Genomic DNA, 23,297 nt, shown 5'->3' with positions numbered 1-23,297 from the left:
ATAAGTAATAGCATTCACGAGTTTCTAAATTAAATTTATTCTGTCTATACAATTGTTACTTCGGCATTTCTATGCACAAGGGGGAATTACATCGGTAATTCACAATCAACAGTAAAGGGTTGGTACAAAAGAGAGGAAGGGAGGGTCGGTGATTAATCAACAACAAAGGAGATTGATCGACATTCGCTCGACGAGGCGGCAAACGGAAACAACCATTAATAACAGTTTGATTGCATTTGTTTTTATAGGAATTTCAGCTAGGGGTGCAAGACTTTTCCACGAAACTTGCACCTGATTTGATTTTCTACAGAAACGAAAATTTCAACAGAATGGATGTTTTTTCTGTGGAGATTCTTTTCAGTTTACTAACAATTTGGGCCTTGAATAACGTCGTACGGTAGATATCTTGGATTTCTATTAAAAGCTGTATTAGTCACTAACTGGGATTATTGTGTCGTATTATCGAGATTAGGTATGCAAACCCCAACAAGATTTTTCTTTCAACGAGTTTGAATTAAAATTGCTTCATATTCCTATAGCAGTTCCCCGAGGGTTAATTAGCTTTCTTTCATTAATTTATTTAATCTACTACAAATACACGAATTTGATAGATTCTATTTATATTATGTATATTGGAATATTACTGAAAAGTACAGACTTGTATCTTACAAAGATGCCGCTTCTTTTATGTTGTTCTGTGCTCTACAAATAGAACAAGGTTGCATTAGGTCATTATCATATACATACATTTTTATTTCTTTGGGAGATCCAAACGGAAGGTCCAACACCGGTCAAATAAAATCGACAACTGGAACTGTTAGGAACACTTCTACTGAAACGAAGCTCTTTAAATAAAAGACAGACATCCAATCTTGTTCATTTGAAATATTTGAAAAAAAATGGCAAGATTACGGAAACACAACGAAAAAAAATTTAAAACAGGTGAAAATTATAAAAAAGATTCTGGATGATTTCGATTTTATGTACAAAACTCTTCTCAAACTTTTCGGTGGATGAATTTTTCAAAGAAAAGGATACAATAACTTAGCGATTACCTGCAAAACATTGGTCAACTAATCCGAATCCAGTGTTGCCTGTATACAAGTTGCTTGTAATATCGACGAGCATTGCTAGTTTAACAAATAAAAGAACATTGCCATTCGCGCAAAAATCAAGTTTCTTCTCAGATTACCTTTTTTCAAGCCCCCACTTCCCACTTACAACGCGTATACTTGCCGGGTGGTCTTCGGCTCGCGGAAACTGTAGTAGTTCCGTCGCTCCTCTATACGAGCAGTAGCTTTGCCGGAGGTTGGCCGCCCCGCAGCACCACCGCTACCGCAGCAATCCAGGCGATGATGAGGGGTGTCCTTTGAGCGCCGGCGTCCCACCGCCAACTATCCCCGGGTGTAGGCACGGATCGTGTGGTCGCGCCTGCCCCGAAGCCCGGCTACGACACCACTTTTGATGGCGCCGGTTGTGGTGGCGCTATTTGTTGTTGACCCAGCAGCAGTGTTGTTAACCGTTGTTGAGACTCTTTCCGCTGCCTCAGCTGCGCCTGTGGGGTACAAGATACAACAAAGTGTCTACGTGTAGAGAAGAGGTTGGCCAATCGGAAGAGATTAGCACTCTTTCGAGGGTGGTAGGCGGAGACGCAGTAGGAAACATGTAGTTAGCTTATGATTCCTTCGTGGATCGAGATGGAAGAGTAGCAGAAGGACAGCAACGGGTGGGCATGGCGACGAAGGTATGTTCTAAGGGTTGTCAGTTTGAGGAGGATGAGATTCTGTTGACAGAGAGCGAATTGACGTTGACTTCTTAACCATTGTCATAAAAATACTTTTCAGTTCTGTTCAAGCTTTCTTGGGAACGCATTTATCAATTTCGGAAAGTTAAATATGGCATGTTCAGAGCACGTTCGGCAGCCCAATCGTTGTTTTGGAATGGTCACATACACACAAATATCAATTCGGTTAAAACTAACGGATTAGAATGTAACACTAACTGTCACAAAAACTGACTGACCTGAGAACTTGGTTTTTTAATGTTTATATGTTTTGCTTGTTTAATTCTTCATGGATATTTATACATCTGGAAATGTTATTCTGTCATTCATACACCTGAAATTGTAAAATTTCAAAAATAATTTATAATCTTTCACCTTTAAATTTGTTTTTTGTTATTGAAAAACGACTACCATCAATTGTGTCACGCATTTACGTTAAAGATGTGGTTAGTGAAATGACGATACTTACTTTACCTTACCATGCGATTGAGTTCTGGAGGTAGCAAATACCTTAATACATTCCAGTCCACTCCATGGCGTATTGACGTTTTGCACGTTGCTCGTAAACCACTTTTTACTTCATTGATTTATTTTGCTACATACTTTATATTTGCGTGACATAATTAACGATTGTACGCAACAGTCTTCTCCATCAAGCAATCTCAACACTTATTCTAAATCCAGAATTAGGTGAGATCGCTCCAATTTGTTTCTAATGATAAGTAGATTAGATGTCACCGGAAAAACTTTCTATGTGATAACTGACCAAACCACTTTGAGATTTATAAGCTTAGAGAGTATATCAGAAGACCACTTCTACAAATAGACAGGTTTCAATCCTAAAATATATCCAGATTAAAGAAGAATTTAAGATGATTTTTTTTATTCCAGTGCGATTTTCCAATCCGAAACTCTGGCAATTCCGGAGCCTTTTGGACATTTCTCGCTTAAGTCTATATCAATAAAACTGTAGTTGCTACTCCAAAACTAAAGGTAAAATGGTTAAAAAATAAAACTTTGTTTGAATAACCAAATGATACTGATTTGTCTAGAAAATTGATGGGTACGGTAATTAGGTAATATGGCTATTGAGAGATATTCGCACAAAGATAATGAAAATTGTGTTCCAACTAGGCATTCTTACCGAACATGAACTTTTCTTCGCAAAAATAATACATACCACCGAAACCTCAGAAGTGAAGCAACTCGAACGATTTAGTATGCCATTAACTGTGCTCTGAACAATCTGCTGCGTATCCGTCTAAAAATAGTTCCTAAAATATCAGTCTTATCCATGTTGAGTCAAATGTCCCTTCCCTTCAAACCCGAACAGAACTTCAATCAATGATTTCGGCAACCACTGTTTCCATTTCAACAACCTCCTCACAGTTCCCCCATCGCTCCCTTCCTTTTCCCTTTCAAACAGCCTCCAAAAGAACACACACATACGCGCGCGCAGTAAGTACCCGGAAAAGGAAAACCCGGCGGACAATGGGGCCCTCCAGTTTGCGCCTTGCTTTTGCCTCATGGTCGATGATGCCACAATCTCACTTAGGCGAGCGAAAACGATCCTAAAACGGGAATAGAACAAAAAGAGAAAGGCGTGTCCCGGAAATGGGAAGAGCCAAGCGCACACGCGCAGGAATTCGTGGCATAGAGAAAGAGAAAAAGAAAAAAGAGAAAAACCGAAAACGAAAAAGAGAAAAAGAACAAACGTTTGACATTCATTAGAACCGGGTAGGACAGAAGTTTCTCTTGTCGATGACGATGGTTGATACACGATCCGAGCACAGGCACGAGAAGTGCATCGAGGGAGTCGAACAAGAATGGATAACATTGCGGAATGTAGCGTTACGAGGTCCGACAGGTGGTGTCTCCCTACAACCGACTATGAACAAACGTCGCGGTGACGTGGATCAACACTTACCTTTGCTTTCGCCGTTCCTCTTTTCCGAGGAGTGATTAATTTTCGTGCAGGTTTCCGCTTCACCGGATTGTAATCCATATCTCAGGTGTCATCGTCGTCGAAGAAGTCATCTTCATCGTCCGGGTATACCCGACGACCGGAATAGAGTCCGTGACCGTTTGTTGCGGGGACACCGCAATTAACTGCCACATTGTTTACGGAAGAGGACCGTGAGTTGGAGGACAGGACCGATCGGCTGCTATTGGAAAAAGTTTGTATCACACGTTTGCGGGAAGATTTCCGTTTCGGCGCGGCATAATCGGAAAAGTTTGAACCGGCGCTGACTGCCGAACTGGCGGACACGGACGAATGGGTTGAACTACAGGAAGATTCATCAACTTGGCAGTAGTCCTCATCGTCGCTGTAACGCTTGGTGGACGTTTTACGGCATTTTTTCTGATGCAAATCGTCCTGATAGTTGATGCTACGCGCGGTCGGTCGTATCCGCTCCCGGAGGCCGGACTTGCGACGTTTCATCAGTCGGTACTTCTGCTGTTGCCGCTCGTGTCGCTGTAACGGCGCATCATGTGAGGAATCGTCTACATCGCCGTAATACGGCTTCTGGTGGTGATGGTGATGGTGGTTATTGTTATTATTATTATTATTATTTCGGGCTATCACAGGAACTTTTTTGTTGCTGCCGGCGTTGGCTTTTGAGTAGGGTTGGTGATCGGATTTGGACCGATCCCGATTCAGTCTTGTTCGCCTACATGGTTTCCATCGTCCACGGGAATCTCGACTTCCGTATTCCGAGGTTTCTTGATCGTTGAAGTCGCTATCCTTATGGTCACTGCTTTCCGAGATCAGCTGCCGTCTTCGGATCTTACGCGGTTTACCTATGAGGAGAAGGAAGGATAAAAAATTATTAGTACAAAGTTTTTTTTGTACGAACAACGATGTTGAGAAAAAAAAGAACAACTACAAGGAACAGCCCTATGGTAGGCTGTACGAACTATAGACGAAGAATACGTTTTTTTAAGAATTGCGTATTTTTTTTAAGTATTGCATATAAATCAACTGGGCTGCAAAATGGTGGGTTGACATCAAGGAAGGAGCGCCCAATAGAGCTCTGGTTCCCACAAGTTCCTATCTCACGCTTCCACGGGTCGTCCGATGACAAAGACCGCCAGCTAAGGGTTGTGTACTTAGCTGGTAGTGCAGCCTGGGCACTGTTGTCCTTCTGACATCAGCTAGAGTGAGAAGGTACGCCTCGAACGTCTGTTCACCAGGAGGTGCGGCTCAAACAGCGTCTGCCTGGTACTCAACGGCTGATCAACGAAATGCTGTATCGCGTCAGTTATACACAAGGTGGCAGCCCCACCAGCGCGATGTAGGTAACGCGACCCCGGTAAGGTAGCTTACTGAAGCCCCGCAAATACCACGAAAATGAACCTGGACCTGGACGAGAAAGCCTTCTGGCTCGTGAACTGCAGAAGGTTGGAGTGAACGTGGCCGCTATTCAAGAAGTCCGACACGTTTTTTGAATGTCTTGATAAAGCCCATGGAGAGTGCCCAAAGCATGACGTGAAAATTATTATCGGAGACGCTAACGCTCAGGTCGGAAGAGAGGGTTTTGGTTGGGAAACCCTTCACTCCGCCACCAATGACAACGGCCTACGACTAGTAAATTTCGCTGCTGCCAGAGGGATGGCCATCAGTAGCACCTACTTTGCACGAAAGAATATCCGAAAGCACACCTGGAGACACCCAAATGGTGAAACTTGCAACCAGATAGACCATGTTCTGTAGGATGGGCGCCATTTCTCGGATGCTATCGATGTGCGGACATTCAGAGGTCCGAAAATTGACTCTGATCGCTACCTCGTTGTCAGTAAAATTCGATCACGGTTGTCAACTGTATCGAACGAAAGATCACAGCGAACGATGCGTTACAATATCCAGCGATTATCGGCGGAAGAAGTATCGACCAGAAGCTCGACGAACGGATAAGTGCAATCAACGTTAGCGACAACATCAACGATCTATGGGAGTCGATCCATGGAGCGGTGAGCACAACAGCACGAGAAGTGGTAGGCACTGCACAGAGGCGACCCAGGACGGGTTGGTTCAATGTGGAGTGTCAGAGAGTGGCAGACGAGAAGAACGTTGCCAGAAGCCGGATGTTGGTGTCGGGTACCCGATCAAATAGAGAAATACAAGGAAGCAAGAGCAGGAAGAAAAAAGAGTACGAAGAACAAGTTATAAGTGAGGCGCAGGAAAAAATGGAGCAGAACGATATGCGGAGGTTTTATGAGTCTGTCAATGGCGTGCGGAGAAAGACAGCGCCATCTCCCGTCATGCGCAACGACCAACAAGGGAATTTGCTGACAGATAAAACTGAAGTGGCTGCCAGGTGGAAGCAACACTTCGAGACTTTGTTGAATGGAGGAAGTGACGATGCATCGGTGAACAGAATAAATATTAGCGACGATGGACAAGCTGTGGAGTCACCTACACTAGATGAGGTTAAAAAAGCTGTCAAAGAGCTGAAAAACAATAAGGCTGCGGGGAAGGGCCAGCTCCCGGCTGAACTTCTCAAACATGACAGTGAGCAGCTTTATGAAGTTCTGCACCATATTATGTCGAAAATACGGGAAGACGAGGAATGCCTGCTAGCTGGTTGGACGGCCAAGCAGGTTTTCGTGAGGGCCGATCAACAACGAATCAAATGTTTACCCTGAGACAAATCCTTGGTAAATTCCGGGAGTACAACTTGAAGACACATCATCTGTTTATTGATTTCAAGGCGGTGTACGATTCAGTGAAACGGAATGAATTATGGCAAATTATGCTTGAACATGGTTTTCTGGCGAAACTGATACGGCTGATTCGTATAACGTTGGACGGATCGAAATCAAGTGTAAGGGTTGCGTTGCGGATGAAATATCGACGTCATTTGTTACCTTAGATGGATTAAAGCAGGTGATGCACTCTCGAATATACTGTTCAATATAGCGCTCGATGGAGCGATTAGGAGAGCTGCCCTAGTAACATTTTAGTTTTAAACTCGTTTTATAATACTCTTGAAGAGTAAATTATGGTCTTTAAGAGCGTTATAAAACTTAAAATGTTACTTGGGTGGTGTGCAAACAGGCGGTACCATTATCACAAAATCGCATATGCTCCTTGGAATTGCGGACGACATCGATATTATCGGGATTGATCGTTGTGCCGTGGAAAAGGCTTTTGTGCCTTTTAAGAGGGAGACAGCGAGGATTGGACTCACGATCAATACTAGCAAAACGAAATATATGGTCGCTGGCAATCAACGTGGGTTCATTAGTGGTGGTGGTAGTGAAATGGTGCTGGATGGTGAAAAGTTTGAAGTGGTAGAAGAATTTGTGTATTTTGGAACATTAGTGACGTGCAATAATGATGTTACCCGCGAGTTGAAAATGCGTATTGCAGCTGCAAATGGGGCGTATTACGGACTTCGTAACTACTCTGATTCTTACGTTGGCTTTTTACGGTCATGAAACATGAACGTTAAAGGAGGCTGATCGGAGAGCCTTCGGAGTGTTTGAGTGTAAGGTACTGCGGACAATACTTGGCGGTAAACAGGAGAACGGAATATGGCGGCGTCGCATGAAACACGAGTTGTACCAGGTGTATAAAGGGCTGGATATTATTAGGCTTATACAACACGGCATACTATGGTGGGCTGGTCAAGTTGTTCGTATGCCGGAAGAACGCCAAGAGAAGATAATATTTAGTAAAGAACCCGGAAGAGGCTGCGTACACGATGGCTTTTTGCAGTTGAAGAGGACCTGAGCAGGGACGGGAATGGTTGATATTTCTTTCTACCATTCATTCTTCCATGCAATAACAGAAAAACAAAACCACGGCAGCCGCAGCAGCAGCCACGCCAAGAAGACGACAGTCAGAACATGCTTCTACCATTTTCTCTCCGCACAATTAATGTTTTCGTACAATAATTTCACAACGTATAACCGTTTTTGGTGGGAAATATTCATTTCATTACTACTTGCTTGATTTAGAGATAGCTTCCCAAAGTTGGGGGTCGCGACCCCTTCCATAAGATTTTACACAGGCTGGGGGTCGCGACCCACCACTTTGGGGAAATTATGATTTAGAGACAAGAACGAATAATCAGTACCTACGGATAGCACCCCTTAGGGTTTGCGCCACAGGTAATTAAACTCGATTCTGAGCTGTTTGCGCTGCGCACGAGCCGAAACAAACAATCTCATGCAAATGCTGACGGCACGCCGGCACGACTCTAACGTAGCAGCAAACAAACAGTTTGTTTCATCGGCAAAAAAAATGTCACGATGCCGCGTACATTTTTTTGGCAAACGGTTTCGGTTTGTTTGGTGCATGAAATTTGACTGAAAAAAACGTAAATATTCGCATAATCAGAGTGTTTTAATGTACATTTCCCAACACTGGACCTGAGGGCGCTCAATGTTCAGGGCGACTGGAAGCGATTGGCCCAGGATCGAGTTCAGTGGAGAAGGATACTCCATTCGGCGTAAGTTCATCGAAGAGCTGTAGTAGCTCATCAAGTAAATAAGTGTCGGCCCTTAATGCGAGGCATTTTCAAATTCGCATCTGCGAATGCGGTGCTACGGCATCCCTGGAAACACAAGAGCCGACGACCTTGCAGGCGCTGGCCACATCTCTGAGCTTGAGCTTGAGCTTGATTGACTGCTCGTAGTTGCTACTCCATTATGACCAGATCAGCTGTTCTTGCACAGGGAACCAACAGATGTTTGCTTGGGACTAGCACACATCTTCAATGTACAAGTACTGGTGATCTCATTTGTTAGGTCATACTGGCGCCTGCCACGTCAGAATGCAAGTCAATGTAGGGAAGGGGAGGAAATGATGATGCAATCACTCGCCCACTGCAAGCCGAATATACCTCTGCACTTGCCACGAGTTCATGCGGAATTTGTTGGAATTGATGGGTTAGGTTGGAGAGGCAGAGGTCCGTCTTGGTTAACGAGCTACCAGTGTGATAGATAGGAGAAGGTAACTGATGGAATTTCTAATTGGATGTAGGAAACGAGCTATATAAGTTCATTTCGATTCTGTTAGAATACTTACTGTTAGAATACTCAAGTTGAAGGTATAGGAATAGTAATGGAAACGGTATGGAAGTCCATTTCCAGTTCTAGCGATTGTTAGAACATGAGAAATAAAGAGAAAGATACAAAGTAGGAGAATGGAACGGACCTGGGATTTAACCCACGACCTCCTGCGTATGAGGCAGAAGCAGTAGCCACAAGTATCACGCACTGAACTGATTAATTTTATTGCCGGCCGCGCAATGCAGAACACAATAATTCGGCCGACCGCACGATCGTTCCGCTTCGAAACAAGTATCACGCACTGAACTGATTAATTTTATTGCCGGCCGCGCAATGCAGAACACAATAATTCGGCCGACCGCACGATCGTTCTGCTGTCCGAAACATGAGAGATCACGCACTGAACTGATTAATTTTATTACCGGCCGCGCAATGCAGAACACAATAATTCGGCCGACCGCGCGATCGTTCTGCTGTCCGAAACATGAGAGATCACGCACTGAACTCAATTGCAGGCGCTGGCCACATCTCTGTTAGATAAACAAATAAAGTACCTCTGCAGCATGACACCAAGTGATGGGTTAGATACACCACACTCCTCGTGGAGAAATTTGATGTAAACAGCAAGTCTGGAGATATACAGCAACAGTTCGCTAACAGGGCGATTATAACTGTAGGGGCAGTAGGGGCAATATAAACATACGAGGTAATATGAGCCACCCTTATTTTGAGCTTATTGACAAGTTTTATCATGTAAAAGTTATATGATCTTTAGGAGAACGCCCCACATATGCCTCAACGTGAAAACCGCATTAAAATTCAATTTGAACATGAAAATACACTTGAAAATGTAAATTTTCGCGGCAAAGGCAAAATTCGTATAAGATTTGAAGTTAATAAATAAGGTTTTGCCACAAATCTGCAAAATGCAGCACAATCAAAAGATCTATTATAATTGAATATTGTTCACATATGGTGTTACGGTTCATTTTATCTTACATGTTAGTGACAATTGTTTGAGTGGATTTGTGAATGTTCCATTCCTGAATGTTCTGTGTTTGGGCTAGAAGATAGGCCATTAAAACTATAAATAGAGGAAGTCCCAGACACAGACTTTATATTGCTGATGCCATATGGCACAAATTAATTCGAGGTGCCCAAATAGGATCCTACACCAAATAGAGCTATGTATTCAACGGCTTGGCTGTTGTAGACAAATGCAAAACGCAATGAAAACACATTTGTGGATTTGACTGATGGACAAAAATCTTTTAAGGAAACCTCGTCACACCTCGCAATTGGTAACACATTGGACGTTTCTCTCGGGGCACAGAGAGATCGTCAATTTTTTAATTTGTTGAATATATTGTAAACTGTTTATATTTCTATGTTTGTAAAATAATTTTATTGCAATAGGTTGTAGTGATACAAAGCTGAATTTATCATAAAACTTTTTTTTTCCAAAATCAGTCTTTATGGGGCAATATGGGCATACATGCACAGAGCAAGATATCAGGCCTTAATATGAAAACAAGTTCAAATTTCAGTTGCCAAATACAAGAATATTATCATCTATGTAACTTTCATTACGGAAAAGTTACAACATTGATCAATTGAAATGTGGGTGTTCAAACGGTGAAGAGTAGCAAATCGATTCGGTCCGCTGTTGTGCGGTTTATTAATTTTATTTGTTATGGAATACTCTAAACTGTTGTAGGAATTTCATATTCTTTCATATTACCACACTTTTCTCTCCCAAAAAACGTTTTGGATGGGTGGCCCATACTGCCCCAAATGGTGGCTCAAATTGCCCCGTCTAGTCGGGAACACACATTGAAGTCGGTTCTATACTATTCCCCAGAAAGCCATACCCCAGAAAACCATTCCCAGAAAGTACTGTTCCCCAGAAAACAGAATAATAAACATGATTTAATTTTCTTGTTTTCTTACAAGCATCATCGCAACCATAATTAAATTGTCTTGATGAGTTGGATGCAAGGGCCATTGTGGTAATTATTAGAAACTATTAGTTTCAAATACAATGTGCCTTTTGGCATAATGACCATAAGGTGCCTGCCAGAGTAGATGCGTCTACGCGACGTCGCGCGAAAACTGCACGCAAAGGCAGGGGCGACTCGTCCATACGTTCTACCTGTCCATGGAACAGGTAACCATTTTAGGTCAGAGGTAAGAAATTAATGTCTTGGCAATTAATTACTAGGGCAAATAATTTACTCAGTAAATTTTTAAACAGAGCTTCACGTAATATTTCTAATGATTTTAACATTTAAATATCTAAAGAAACCAACTATTTCGTAGGCAGATCAAGTTAACGCCACATGCTTGGCGTACAGTCAAATTGCAGCTGAATGTGTGTTTCTCCGAAAAACCACACCCCATCACATAGAAAGCTTTTGCCAGTCGTACGATCTATAATGAAGAACCAACAGCAGCGCTGCCAGAAGTCAAATTTTAAGTTTTGCGCCATGACAAATGATTTGAAATAATTTCCTCCTTGGTATGCTCACTCGTTCTCCGCGCGCAGAGAACCAGCGTGAGCGTTGCCAGCTTTCTCCATTTTCTCACATCATCCTCTTTCGCATGCGAAGCAAGCACGTTTAGTTGCAAGTTCTGCTATGCGCGCAAGAGTCAAACCCGTTCGACGCGCTGCGAGAACAATCAACGACGCGACGCACCTTCGGTTAGACTCGATCGTAGTGTCGGGCTGTGCTTTGCCGAAAGGCGCACCGCGCACGCTTTCGCGCCGATGATTGGAAACAGTTTGTGTTTCTTTTTTCTCGTGATGACTATGCAATGCATCAAGAACAATATTAAATTAATGTTTGCATTTTTAAAGAGTAGAAATTAATCAACTTAGAGAAAAAGGTATAGTTTTCACTAAATTTGAAAAATTAAATAACTGGAACACATTTCAGCTTCTAAATGTGACTCATTGGTCGTCACAATCTGGGGTCGCATCAAACAATAATAATTATTGTAATCTCAAAATATGTGAGAGTTTAAATATTAGCGGCGATGGGACCCGTGTACCCTGAATGGTGGAATGAGCCGATATGAAAGATATTTATTCTGAGCAATATCCAGTTATTGCCAACTGTTACCAAGTTAGATTTTAGACGATTTGCGAGAGTCTAAAATTTTAAGTGCATCTAAATTTAAAACTGTAACAAAAGAGAAAATAAGTCATTTATTGTTTTGTAAATATTTTCTATTTAAATTGTTTTTAAAATATTTGGTTGTTGTACAAGAAAAGGTTGTAATATTAGATTAAATGTCCAACTTTCATTCGAAACCACTCAGCTTGATGAATATTTTTTATCAGCATGGTAGAACAGGTGTAGCAAAAGTCCACGAGACGCCCCTGCGCAAAGGAATAACAATCAATAATAAGGAGCTGACAAATCGCATAGACGCACCCTAAGGGGTGCGCCAGAGTAGAATCGCCTACGCAACGTCGCGCGAAAATTGCACGCAAAGGAATAACAATCAATAATAAGGAGCTGTCAAAGTGTATAAACGCTTCGCTTCGCATTTCGCGTCTACTCTGGCCGCACCCTAAACGCGACATGCGATGCGACGCGACTCACGCAAGGGAATAACAATTATTATCAATGAACTGTCAAACTACACAGTCGCGTCACGTCGCATCGCACGGTCACTTCTATTCTGGCTTCACCCCAATACAGAAAAAAAATCTTTGTATTTTGAAACACGCCTTGATTGAGGAAATAAATAGAAATAGAGACCCACGCATTTGCCCGGAATAAGGCAATTAAGTCAATGATTCCTTATTTTAAAACGCGCATTTTCCTGTATAGGAGTTTTCATATGTTTATGCTACGCACGCGTTTGTCCATAATAAGGCACAAGAATATAAAAATGAGTAAATAATTCCTTCTTGAAAGGCACGAATTTACCCGAAATAAGGTTAACAAAAGATTCCTTCTTTCAAAATACGCATTTGCTCGGAAAAAGGCAAATTACATTCGTACATTCTTTTGACTCACACATTTGCCTGAAATACGCCTTCTTTCAAATAACGCGTTTGCTTGGAGTATAGCAAACCAGTTGATGATGCCTTCTTTTAAAATATTATGAATTTACCCGCACTGATAAAAATCTACAGTGCCATTGAATAAAATTTAAAAAAATACAAATATTGCCGTTACACGCATAACTGTCCCATGTACATAGGAATCCCAGGTTACTATAAGAGTTTGCCGGGAATAGTTTGCCGGGAATAAAGAATCATAATTGAACGCTTCTAGAAAAACACTCATTTCAATATAGGGTAGAATACGGCATTGGCAGGGTGCGACAGTTGTTGGCACCCTCAACCATATTTGCGTTTTTCAGCAAACATACACTATTTATGAACATAATTTTGATTCAATCACACAATTTCAAGTCTAAGCTTGCATTTGAATAAGTTGTTTGTGTAATAGTAGCAAGATTTGATGAGTTAATCACCGAAATAAATTTGCACCTACGAAATCCTTGAAATTATTGCATCGCCAAAGAAAGCAACGCACGAAAAGCAACTGTTACTTACTTTTTTGGATCGCCTGTTTCTCCCTCCTCTTAATTGCGTATGACACGTCAATTTTGCGGAGGTGAACTAGCCTTGGGCTAAAAACCTCTTTAATAAAGATTATAATAATAATAATAATAATAATAATAACGTCAATTTAAGTACGTAAACTACTTTTTACACTTTATCATCACTTGATTATCACCACAAAGAGCAAATTTATGCAATATTTGCTCTATGTTTCACTAAATAAAATCGGGACTGTTCGTTTTCTTTGACAGTAGCAAACTTCGGAATAGAACGAGAGAATGTGTTTGTGAGCATATCAAACACACGCTAAAAAGATACCACGCACAATTCTATGTGATTTGATTTTAGCAAAACTACGAACAAAAGATCCGGCGTTGCATTTATTTTAAAAAAGTGTTAAAATACAAATGCTTCTATTCAGATTTTTACGCAGACCATGAATTATATCAAAAGTGATAGCAACACCGTAGTATTTTAACCCTTATGTGGCTGACAGGACCGTTTTCCTTTTGCATCTTCAATACTTTCCAAGCTCATCAAAAAAATCATAACCATTCCCGTTCCTACATAGCGCATTTCAACCATAAATAATTGCCTACTTTTAGGGTATTATCTATTATTCAACTGTGAAACGTAGTGTAAGAATGGGGTGGCTCCAGCGGCTAGATAGGACAGTGCTGCCCATTATTCAACATAATATTATGAAGACTCGCGAGGTGGAATATATTGTTAATATACTATACTACCAGAACCTTCGTTTCACCTAAAATTGATTAATTATATATTTTTTACATTATTTAAAAGACGGTTAAGTATTCGAAATTAGCAAATTTTCGATTAAAGCAGAAATTTGTACTTTATTTGTAATACCATCATAAGAATCTTCATCGTTCCCAAAAACCTCTACATACAAATGTTCAAGCCGTTTCCTAGTCTATAAGGGCAGACAGACAAAATTTCATTCTTATGTGTGTAGATTTGGTTTTACGTAGTTTACGTCGAGCGGTCGTGTTTTGTACACAACCACCATGATTTTTTTTTATGAAACAAACATATCATGTAAGGACCGCAAAGAGCATGTTGTATATTTGAAACTGGTTGATAGACTTTTGCTTACGCGTGTAGACTCTAAGGCATTACAAAAGACAAAAGATGTAAATCCTGGCAGCGGCAAAAAGCATATAAGTTTCCTTCTCCAAAATGGCCAACTTTATTCAAATAGGTTGAAAATGGTAAAAGTTATGAAAATGTCAATATCTGGGTACACGGGCCATTCACGTCTGTTTTTTGTTGACCGCATAAGGGTTAAATTTGTTTTACAATGTGTTTAAATGCTTTTGCCTATAGACCTGTGCGCCGCCGCGCCACGCCGCCGCCGCCGGTGGTTTTACTCACGCCGCCGCCGCCGACGATTTAGGGTCGGCGCGCCGCTGATCATAATTTTGCCACGCCGATGACTAATCGCAATAAAAAAATCAATTAACTTGAGTCGAGTAGAGTCAAGCACGAGACACTGAACACGGCCTAACAGTTGAGGTCGAAATACGTATCTGTAAAGCTATACAACGTGGTGGAGTGAATAGTACTAAACTTGTCTTATGACAATTCATGTTAAGGAGGAACTCGTCAGAAATCAATTTCAAATCTACCTCACGTGATGGTGTCTCTTAGTCAGTGTAGTGACATACATTGTCTTGATTTATTAATAAGTTGGTTGATTAGTTTAGAGTTTGAATCTAGTAAAATAATTCATAAATTGTTTAACTGGTTATTGGGATTCATCTAAACCAGGACCTCATTCAGTCAGGCACCTAAACAATTTTCATAGCATCTGGCATTGGTGTAGGCAAATCATTGCAGTTCAGGAATATCAGTAGCACAGTCATTATCTTGACAGTATTTACTTTTTTATTTATTGAAATCAATCAGGCCAGTTTAATTTGATTTAGATTTGTGCTAATATGACAGATGACCTAATTGGCAAAACTCAGCAAAGTTATTGAATCCTTTCTGTGAATGCTTTTCCAGATTTTTCACGAGTAACTAATTTTAATTTGGAAATCAATTTTTGATTATGATTGACAAAACCACTTGGTATTTATATTACGAGCATCAGTTGAAAACGCTTCTTCTTTTCTTATTAACTGCTACTGTAACCCAAAGCTGGGATGTTGTCGCCTCGCCGCTTAGTAGGGTATCTGTTCCTATATCAATAACAATAAGCCAATGCGCATATGAAATGCATTTATTTCTCACCCAATAATCAAGAAACATGAGAATAACGGCTCACGTCATTTTTAATTGATAACAATTTGGTAACTTCAAAAATGAAATTGTTATCACATTATAGAGTATTCAAAAAACATCATCACTGCCATGCACATATTTCAATAACATTCAAAAACAGTTAATCCTATGCCTGTACCTATATCAATAATACTGTTTCCAACATAAAATACGCACACTATTACTTGTGTGTATACGTAACGATATGATTGCAGTGATGCCGAATTCTTCAATGTTTTGTATTTGAGTTGAAATATAATTACAAAATTCCAGTTTTCGTTGTAGTTTTCCAACTTATCAGTTTAATTTTATGTTTGTCATAGCTTATCTCTTCGATATACCTTGTTTTACAAACATAAGAGTTGAATTTTACAATGAAAGTTCATTCAAGCATTTTTGAAATAAAAATCTAGGTCGGCAGCCCTTGCCGATGCTGCAGCCATGTAAATAGTTTGGAATACGGACAAGAATAATTTAGACGTTGTTCGAAACAAACCTATATCAAACTATAGGAAATCGCGTTAGTTTTTCAAATATGATTATATTTATAGTGAAATTGTGATGTGCTCTATGTGTTGTGAAATGTATTTTGAAAGGATTTATTTGTTTCAGCTTGAAATTGAGTGGAAAACAACGGCGTGAAATGAGATGAATCTGCTAGTAGCAATCGAGCAGTGCATCAAATCAACAGTTCAGAGGTAGGAAAATGAAAATAAATGTGTTTTATAATTTTGGTTTTAATAATTTGAGTCTTGTGAACTAAAACATTACTCAAACGGAATTTTAAATAATATTCCAAACATTGAAGAAGGTGGTCTATTCATTATTGTGTACATACGATGTGAGAAATTGTAATCAAATTGATTTTTTATTTGGTTTATCGACGGTTGAGATTAATATACGAGCTGTTATTAATATGGGAACAGATACCCTATTTAGTAAACTTATTTAGTTCCGAAAAGTTCCCTTAAAAAACCTTAGAAAATTGCTTCAGGAATTTTTCCGGAATTTTCTTTTTGTATTTCTTTGGAAATTTCTAACGAAATTTCTCCGAAGATTCCTTCAGAATTTTCATTACCGATTTCTTTAAAAATCCTTTACAAATTTTATTCGAAATTCTTTAAAGAATGCATACGAAAATGGTTACAGGAGTTCCTACGAAAATTTCGTTGGAAATTCCTTCGGAGACTCATTAAAGAATTTCGAAATTCCGTTGGTAGTTTCTCCAAAAATTGTTTAGGAAATTTTTTAAAGTAATAACTACCTTTGGAAATTTCTTTGAGAAATCCTTCGAAATTTAACCTTTTAAAATTTCTTTGGCAATTATTATATGAACTCCGTAAAAACAATTTCAAGATATTGCGTAAGGAATTCTTTCAAAATTTACCCCAAAGAATTTCTACAGAACTTCTCTCACCAATTCTCTTAAAACATTCTCCGGGAATTCTTTCAGAACTTCCTGCAGAAATTCATTCGTAAATGCCTTTATGAGTTCATTCCGAAAATCTTTCAATAAAACATTCGGTTTTTTTCAACAATTCTTTTTAAAAGTCTTTTGGTGTTTATTTTAGGAATTCTTTCAAAAATTTAATGAGTAACGGAAGTTATTTTTAAATTATTTAAGGACTAAAGTTCTGAAGCAGTCTCAAATGATTTTTTGGAGAAGTTTTTGAAAAAATATATTGAGAGTTTTGTGCAGGAATTTCCAAATGAATTTTTGAAGACATTTGCAAAAGAGAATCTGAAAGGAATTTCAAAAATAATTCCTGAAAGAACTGCTTAATAGAGATGAGCCAGCAGGGGGCAGAAAATCTCTATTCTTCTTCTTCAATGGCTCTACATTCCAACTGGAACTTGACCTGCTTTTCAACTATAGTATTCTACTAGCATTTCCTCAGTCATTAATTGAAAAGTTTTCTATGCCCGCCATTGCATGAGAATGTATCGAGTGTGGCTAGTACAATGAATACGCTATGCCCTGGGAGTCGAGAATGTTTCCAACCCGAAAACATCCTAGATCGGACCGAGAATTGAACTCGCCATCTCCGGATTGGCAATCCTACGCCTTTGCTCGCAAGGCTTCTGTAGACCTCGTCCGGTTATTTCCACGGAAATTGCCTCAAGGAGTTCTACAAAAACTATCCTAGAAAGTCTTTCGAAAATTCTTTCGGTTTTTTTTGTAATTTCCCTTAGGAATTAGTTCGGAATTTCTCCCACGAATTCCTTCAACAATTTGTATAGGAAAACAATGGGAAATTCGTTATTCATGATAAAATACCTCTAAAAAATTTTCTGAGAACTCTTTTGGAATTCCTTGAAAACATATAGGACGAAATTCTAGAAAATTCCTTAAGAATTCCTGAACAAGTTCCTGACAGCTTATCTGAATTTTCAAAACAACTCCTGAAGTTACTTCCGACAATCTTAGATTTCTCCAAGAATTCTTTTGGACATTCCGTCGAGACTTCGTTCAGAAATTTCTTTACAGATTTCTTCGGAAAATCTGAAAATAAATCAAGAAATTAATAAATGTTGGAATTTCTCAAGATATTCCTCCAAAAATTAAATTCAAAGAAGGGTTTCTAAGAACTATTCCAAAACTTCCCTCAGGAATTCTTTAAGAACCTCCTACAAGAATTCTTTATGAGTTTCCTTTGGAATTGCTTCAGGAATTCCTTAGCAAATTTCATCAGGAATTGCTTCGTAAAATCCTTTGAAATTCCCTTCAGATATACCTTCCGAAAATCCTTCGCAAATTTCTTTTAAAATATCTACAGAAATTGTTTTAGAAGTTCCTTCAAAAATTGTTATAAAATTCCTCCAAAAATTCCTTCTGGAATTAATTTACGGGTTTCTTTAGAAATTTCTTTAGGCTTTGGAAATTTGCTCAGAAATTTCATCGGAAATTAATATAGGAATTCCTTTGGAAGATTCTTTTAGGCATTCCTTCGGATTTCTTTTATAAATTACTTTGGAAATTTATTAGAATTTCCTCTAGGGGTTCTTTAGCAGGCTTCTTGACATTTTTTCAGTAATTTCCATAGGAATTCTTTTAGAACTACATAAACATTTCCTTTAGAAATTCTTAGGGTAATCCTTAGAAAATTCTTCTAGTATGTTTGGTAACTTTAGGAATTTTTTTTTTGGCCCTTTCTCTCAGGAACACCTTTACAACATTCTGCATTTATTTTAATTTTATTTGGTGATCTCTTCAGAAATTCATTCAAAACTCCTTTAGATTTCTTTTTGAAAACTCCTTCAAAAATTGCCATTGGGATGCATTTGGAAAATCTGTTAGGGATTCTTTTGAAAATGTCTGTAGGGATTTCTTCGAAATTTCCTTATAAGGGTCTTCTGATTTTTCTTCGGAAATTCCTTCGGCTCCATTACTGCCGTCATACGTATATTTGTCCCATGTTTGCTGGGATTCCCTATATACATGGGACAGTTATGCGTATAACGGCAGATTAGTTCTTCCGGAAATTTGCCGGAAATGCTTTCTAAAACAATTTCGTACATTACTTCAGGAATTCTTTCGGAAAGTATTTTAGAAGTCCCTTCGAAAATTCTTCAAGGAATTCTTTCGGAAATTCTATAGGAATATCATCGGAAACTATTCCATTCCTCAATAAATTTTCGAATGAATTCCAGCAGGAATATTGTATGATTTTACTAAAAAAAGAACTTGAAAGGATTTTGAAAAAATGTCTATATGAATTTCCCAGAAATTCTCATAGAATTTTATTCATTTTACCCATATCAATATACATATTTGGTAACTGATGAAGATAATGCTAGTCCTACTCAGCCAGTGCTCATTTGCAGTTATGTTGATCATCTTTTGAGATTTGTGAATACAAAAACGTTAGGTGGGAAATAAACTATCCATCATGTATGTCTTCATGATGTATGTATGATCATGTATGTCCTTCCAATTATCTCAATAAACTAGATAAGCATTTCAAACATCGCTCAATTTTATGTGTAATTTAACAAATAGTAGTTCGAATTTTTCTGAAATTTAAATATATTGAGAAGTAAAACGACTGAAATGTAGGTATCAAAATCTTGAATTGGGAATAACTTTTGAATCTAATTCTCAACACTACTCAGCGATCACGAAAAGTGAAGCAGAATTTATTGAATTTAATTCATAAAAATCAGGAAATTATAAAATAGTTTTAATTTAAATAACATTTTGTAAACAGGTACTAATTAGTGTCATCAGTACTATTGAATGTGCTGTTTGATGATCGGAAAGCGTATAAAATTGCAATTTTAACTGAAGTCGATTTTGTATACGGGTGATTTGTACCGTGTGAATAAAAAAATCCGCGTTGAAATCGATTTTTTCAGCCATTGGTTTTTTCATCCACGCTGGTTCACGCCGCCGCCGCCGCCGATAAAAGCCAACGGCGCGCCGCCGTGACGCCGCCGCCGCCGGGGCAAAAGTGGCCACCACGCCGCCGCCGCCGATTATACGACCGGCGCACAGGTCTATTTGCCTATCTAGGCTAAAAGGCTAAAAATTCATGTTTTGTTTTAAGCCAGTTTTGATAAACAATAAAGTTTGTTCCAAAATTGAGTGACGCGAGATGAGCGTGCGGCCGATTAATATGAATGAATTTTACTACTGGAGGATATAAACAAACAGCATTTGGCACCAATACATTACCAGTTTTCTACTTCCATGTCTAGTTGCTAAAGGGAGCAAATTCATTGCTGATAATAGAAATTGCTATGCCAATAGAAGAAATGTTGACCTGTTACTTTATATTAAATTTACTGAGTTTGTGGTAAAAGCTGTTATATTTAGTGAACACCAATCATCAAAGAAAGAGCATACAAATGTATACCAGTACAGTTTAACCTGTGTTTTAGTGTAATTATTCATTATTTTTATCATTCAATTTGGCGAATGTCTTAGACTGCCAAGAATAGGTATTTTCCCCTAATAAGGTCATTTTTTTTTACAATGACTGATTTAGGCTTATAACGGGTGGCAACTAAAACATTGGAATGACTTCAACACTTTTCTATCACAATCAGTGTTGTAAAATGTCATTTGCATTCTCCCAGAACTTTTTTCAGAAGTTAGCCGTCAATTCATAAGGTACACACTTAAAATAAATCGCAGATTTCTGTGAAATTTCACCGAAATCTCAACAGCAGAACTGTTCGGTAAAAATTTTACAGATTTTTTTGTAGTTTTGACAGTTGAACAAAGGAAAATACCGCAGAAAATCGGTGAAATAATTACCGAACAAATCTGCTGTTGAGATTTCGGTGAATTGAAGCAAAATTCACCGAAATCTGTGAAATGATTTAAGTGTGTATGACGAACCTATAGGCGCATAAATGTGCCTTCAACTTTGTCTGACAAGACATTGCTGTAAATATGTAATCTGGGGCGTGGGAGGCAAAATGTCATTCAAATGACATTATGTCAAATGACACGTGACATTTTGGAGAGATTTCACTTTCCAGCCTATGTTATATTTAGATTTAGTTTACATCTAAAATTATAAAGTAAATTTGGCTTCTGAAGAAAGATATGATACAAGACTGATCACAATAATAATGCTTTCACAGAAATAAGACTTCATGTAAATGAATCCTTACAATAAGCCGCCGAAACAGGAAGTATTGCGGTACACTTAATCAAGCGAACCAAGACCATGGGAAAAGTACGCGGTCGAACATTTTAAGCGTGAAAATGTTTCGAAAACTGTCATAGCATTTTTTGCTCAACTAAGCTCCATTGTATGCAAAGGTGATTGTAAGGCCAACCATGGACCATATTATGTTAATATTCATTAGTCTAAGTTTGAAGACTAAGGACAACACTTTGTATAACATAATATATTATATCAGATTGAACTGTACTTATTTGTAGTTTTTTCCCGAGCCGTTCTTTTCATTCCAGTTTTTTTGGTTGCCAAAATCTTTTTTCATCATTGCAGGAATCTTGTTAAGGGTATGAAAAAAAATTCTGGGATATGGTGCATTCTGGGGAATGGTTTTCTGGGGAGTGGTTTTCTGGGGAAAGGTTTCCTGGGGTATGGTTTTCTGGGAAATGTTATAGAATCATTGAAATCAATACATTTTCAAAAATGCATTCCAACAATTTCCAAACGCCTTTTTCGCCATTCATCCACGTAATATGAAAGATAATAATCCCTAGTATAAGTCAACTACATTTGAATGATGACTTTTTGATCTTTTCGGTGCTTTTCGGAACGGTGTCCTTAGGTGGCCGATCACCCAATATCTTTGTAAGTGTACCATAAAAATCATCAACTCAAGATTAGTAGTCGTGAGAAACTTGACTACCAATCTACAAGGCAGACAAAAATAACCCCTTTTTTGTTAACATCCGATTACCGTAAACATTGCATTAATGTGAACGATTTCAGTCCGAGTTGAACACAGGAATTCTCAATACTGTTTGACTATGGCATAAACTAACGAAATGTGTCCGAAAATCAACAGATTTGCTTTGATTTACGACGATATTTCTCGGGTACTTATTCAAAAGGACGTATGTGATTTTGTAAACAAAGATTCAAACGTCGATATGACCAACCTGATAGCACTCCCCCGTAAACCAACACTACCAACAGGTAGTCGGAGGCTTCCCCGAACTGTCTGTGGTGATAATTCGCGTGGGAGTGCTATCAGATTGGGCAAAACGACGTTTGAATCTTTGTTTGCAAAATCACATACGTCCTTTCGAATAAGAACCCGAGATTTATGTTTTATTTTTTCATGGTGCTAGCTGATTATGTTCACATCTTGCGACATTGTTGCCAGCTGTTCGAACACACAAATAGCATAATTGCAATTTACTGCGTTCTTTTTGATTTTTCAAGACGTCCCAAAGTAGGATAATGAATATATAATTATATGACATTAATAGATAACTGGTTGGAATGAGATTTATTATTTTTTCGATATTTTACATATTTTCGCTGCCGACGACGAGCAACCGACGACGTCGTTAGCATGTTAGCACTCAGTTTTATTTTGATTGAATCGACGCTAAATGAGCACTATATGGTTTGATAATTTATCAATGTGTATATTAAGATTCTAACATAGTTCTGATACTTTTTCTAGTATAATCAGGTGTGGTTCTTTCAATCACAAACAAACTACTCCGTGCTAATTGGAGTGAAAAAGTGGGTAATTGTAAGATTGTGTTGGTGAGCCGCTCGGCAGCCATAAACCATTGCATCATGACGTCATTGACAATTTTTTTTACCCGTGTTCAAATGGCGAGTGAAGTTTCATGAGGGCAATGTTTACATTTTTTTACAGGTATGGAGTTTTTGGCTCGTGCAATCGTCTATTCTGAATGACACCGTAAGAGGCCTTAACTGACTCCAATATTCATACCCCGAAGTCAAAGTTTTGCCTTCTAGTACAATTGTGATGTACGCGAAAGGCATAAAATTATAGCAAAACTCACCTATCACTTCAGAAGTTTCCGACTGTGCTTCTTCCTCTGCGCCTTCCATCTCCTGGTCCTCCGCTTGTTCATCCTGCTCTTCAACGTCCGACAAGTTTACTTCTTCCTCCTCCTCTTCCTCTTCTTCGACGTCATTAATAAAATCACTGTCACTT

The 23,297-nt window shown here is 38.9% G+C and overlaps 1 protein-coding gene across 1 annotated transcript; it reads right to left on the bottom strand.

The window, feature by feature from the left end:
• Nucleotides 1–530: 530 nt before the first annotated feature.
• Nucleotides 531–23,291, bottom strand: LOC134203481 (putative uncharacterized protein DDB_G0282499). The gene is made up of 3 exons (XM_062678352.1): nucleotides 23,143–23,291; nucleotides 3,711–4,585; nucleotides 531–1,555 (listed from the first exon to the last, which is right to left on the bottom strand). The coding sequence occupies exons 1-2, from the start codon at nucleotides 23,189–23,191 to the stop codon at nucleotides 3,792–3,794; spliced, it is 843 nt and encodes a 280-aa protein (XP_062534336.1). The 5' UTR covers nucleotides 23,192–23,291; the 3' UTR covers nucleotides 531–1,555; nucleotides 3,711–3,791.
• Nucleotides 23,292–23,297: the final 6 nt, after the last annotated feature.

Source organism: Armigeres subalbatus, unplaced genomic scaffold, assembly GCF_024139115.2.
Source record: "Armigeres subalbatus isolate Guangzhou_Male unplaced genomic scaffold, GZ_Asu_2 Contig1871, whole genome shotgun sequence".
Classification (NCBI taxonomy): domain Eukaryota; kingdom Metazoa; phylum Arthropoda; class Insecta; order Diptera; family Culicidae; genus Armigeres; species Armigeres subalbatus.
The sequence above is the reverse complement of the archived record's forward strand: the minus strand, read 5'-3'. Positions and strand labels throughout refer to the sequence as shown.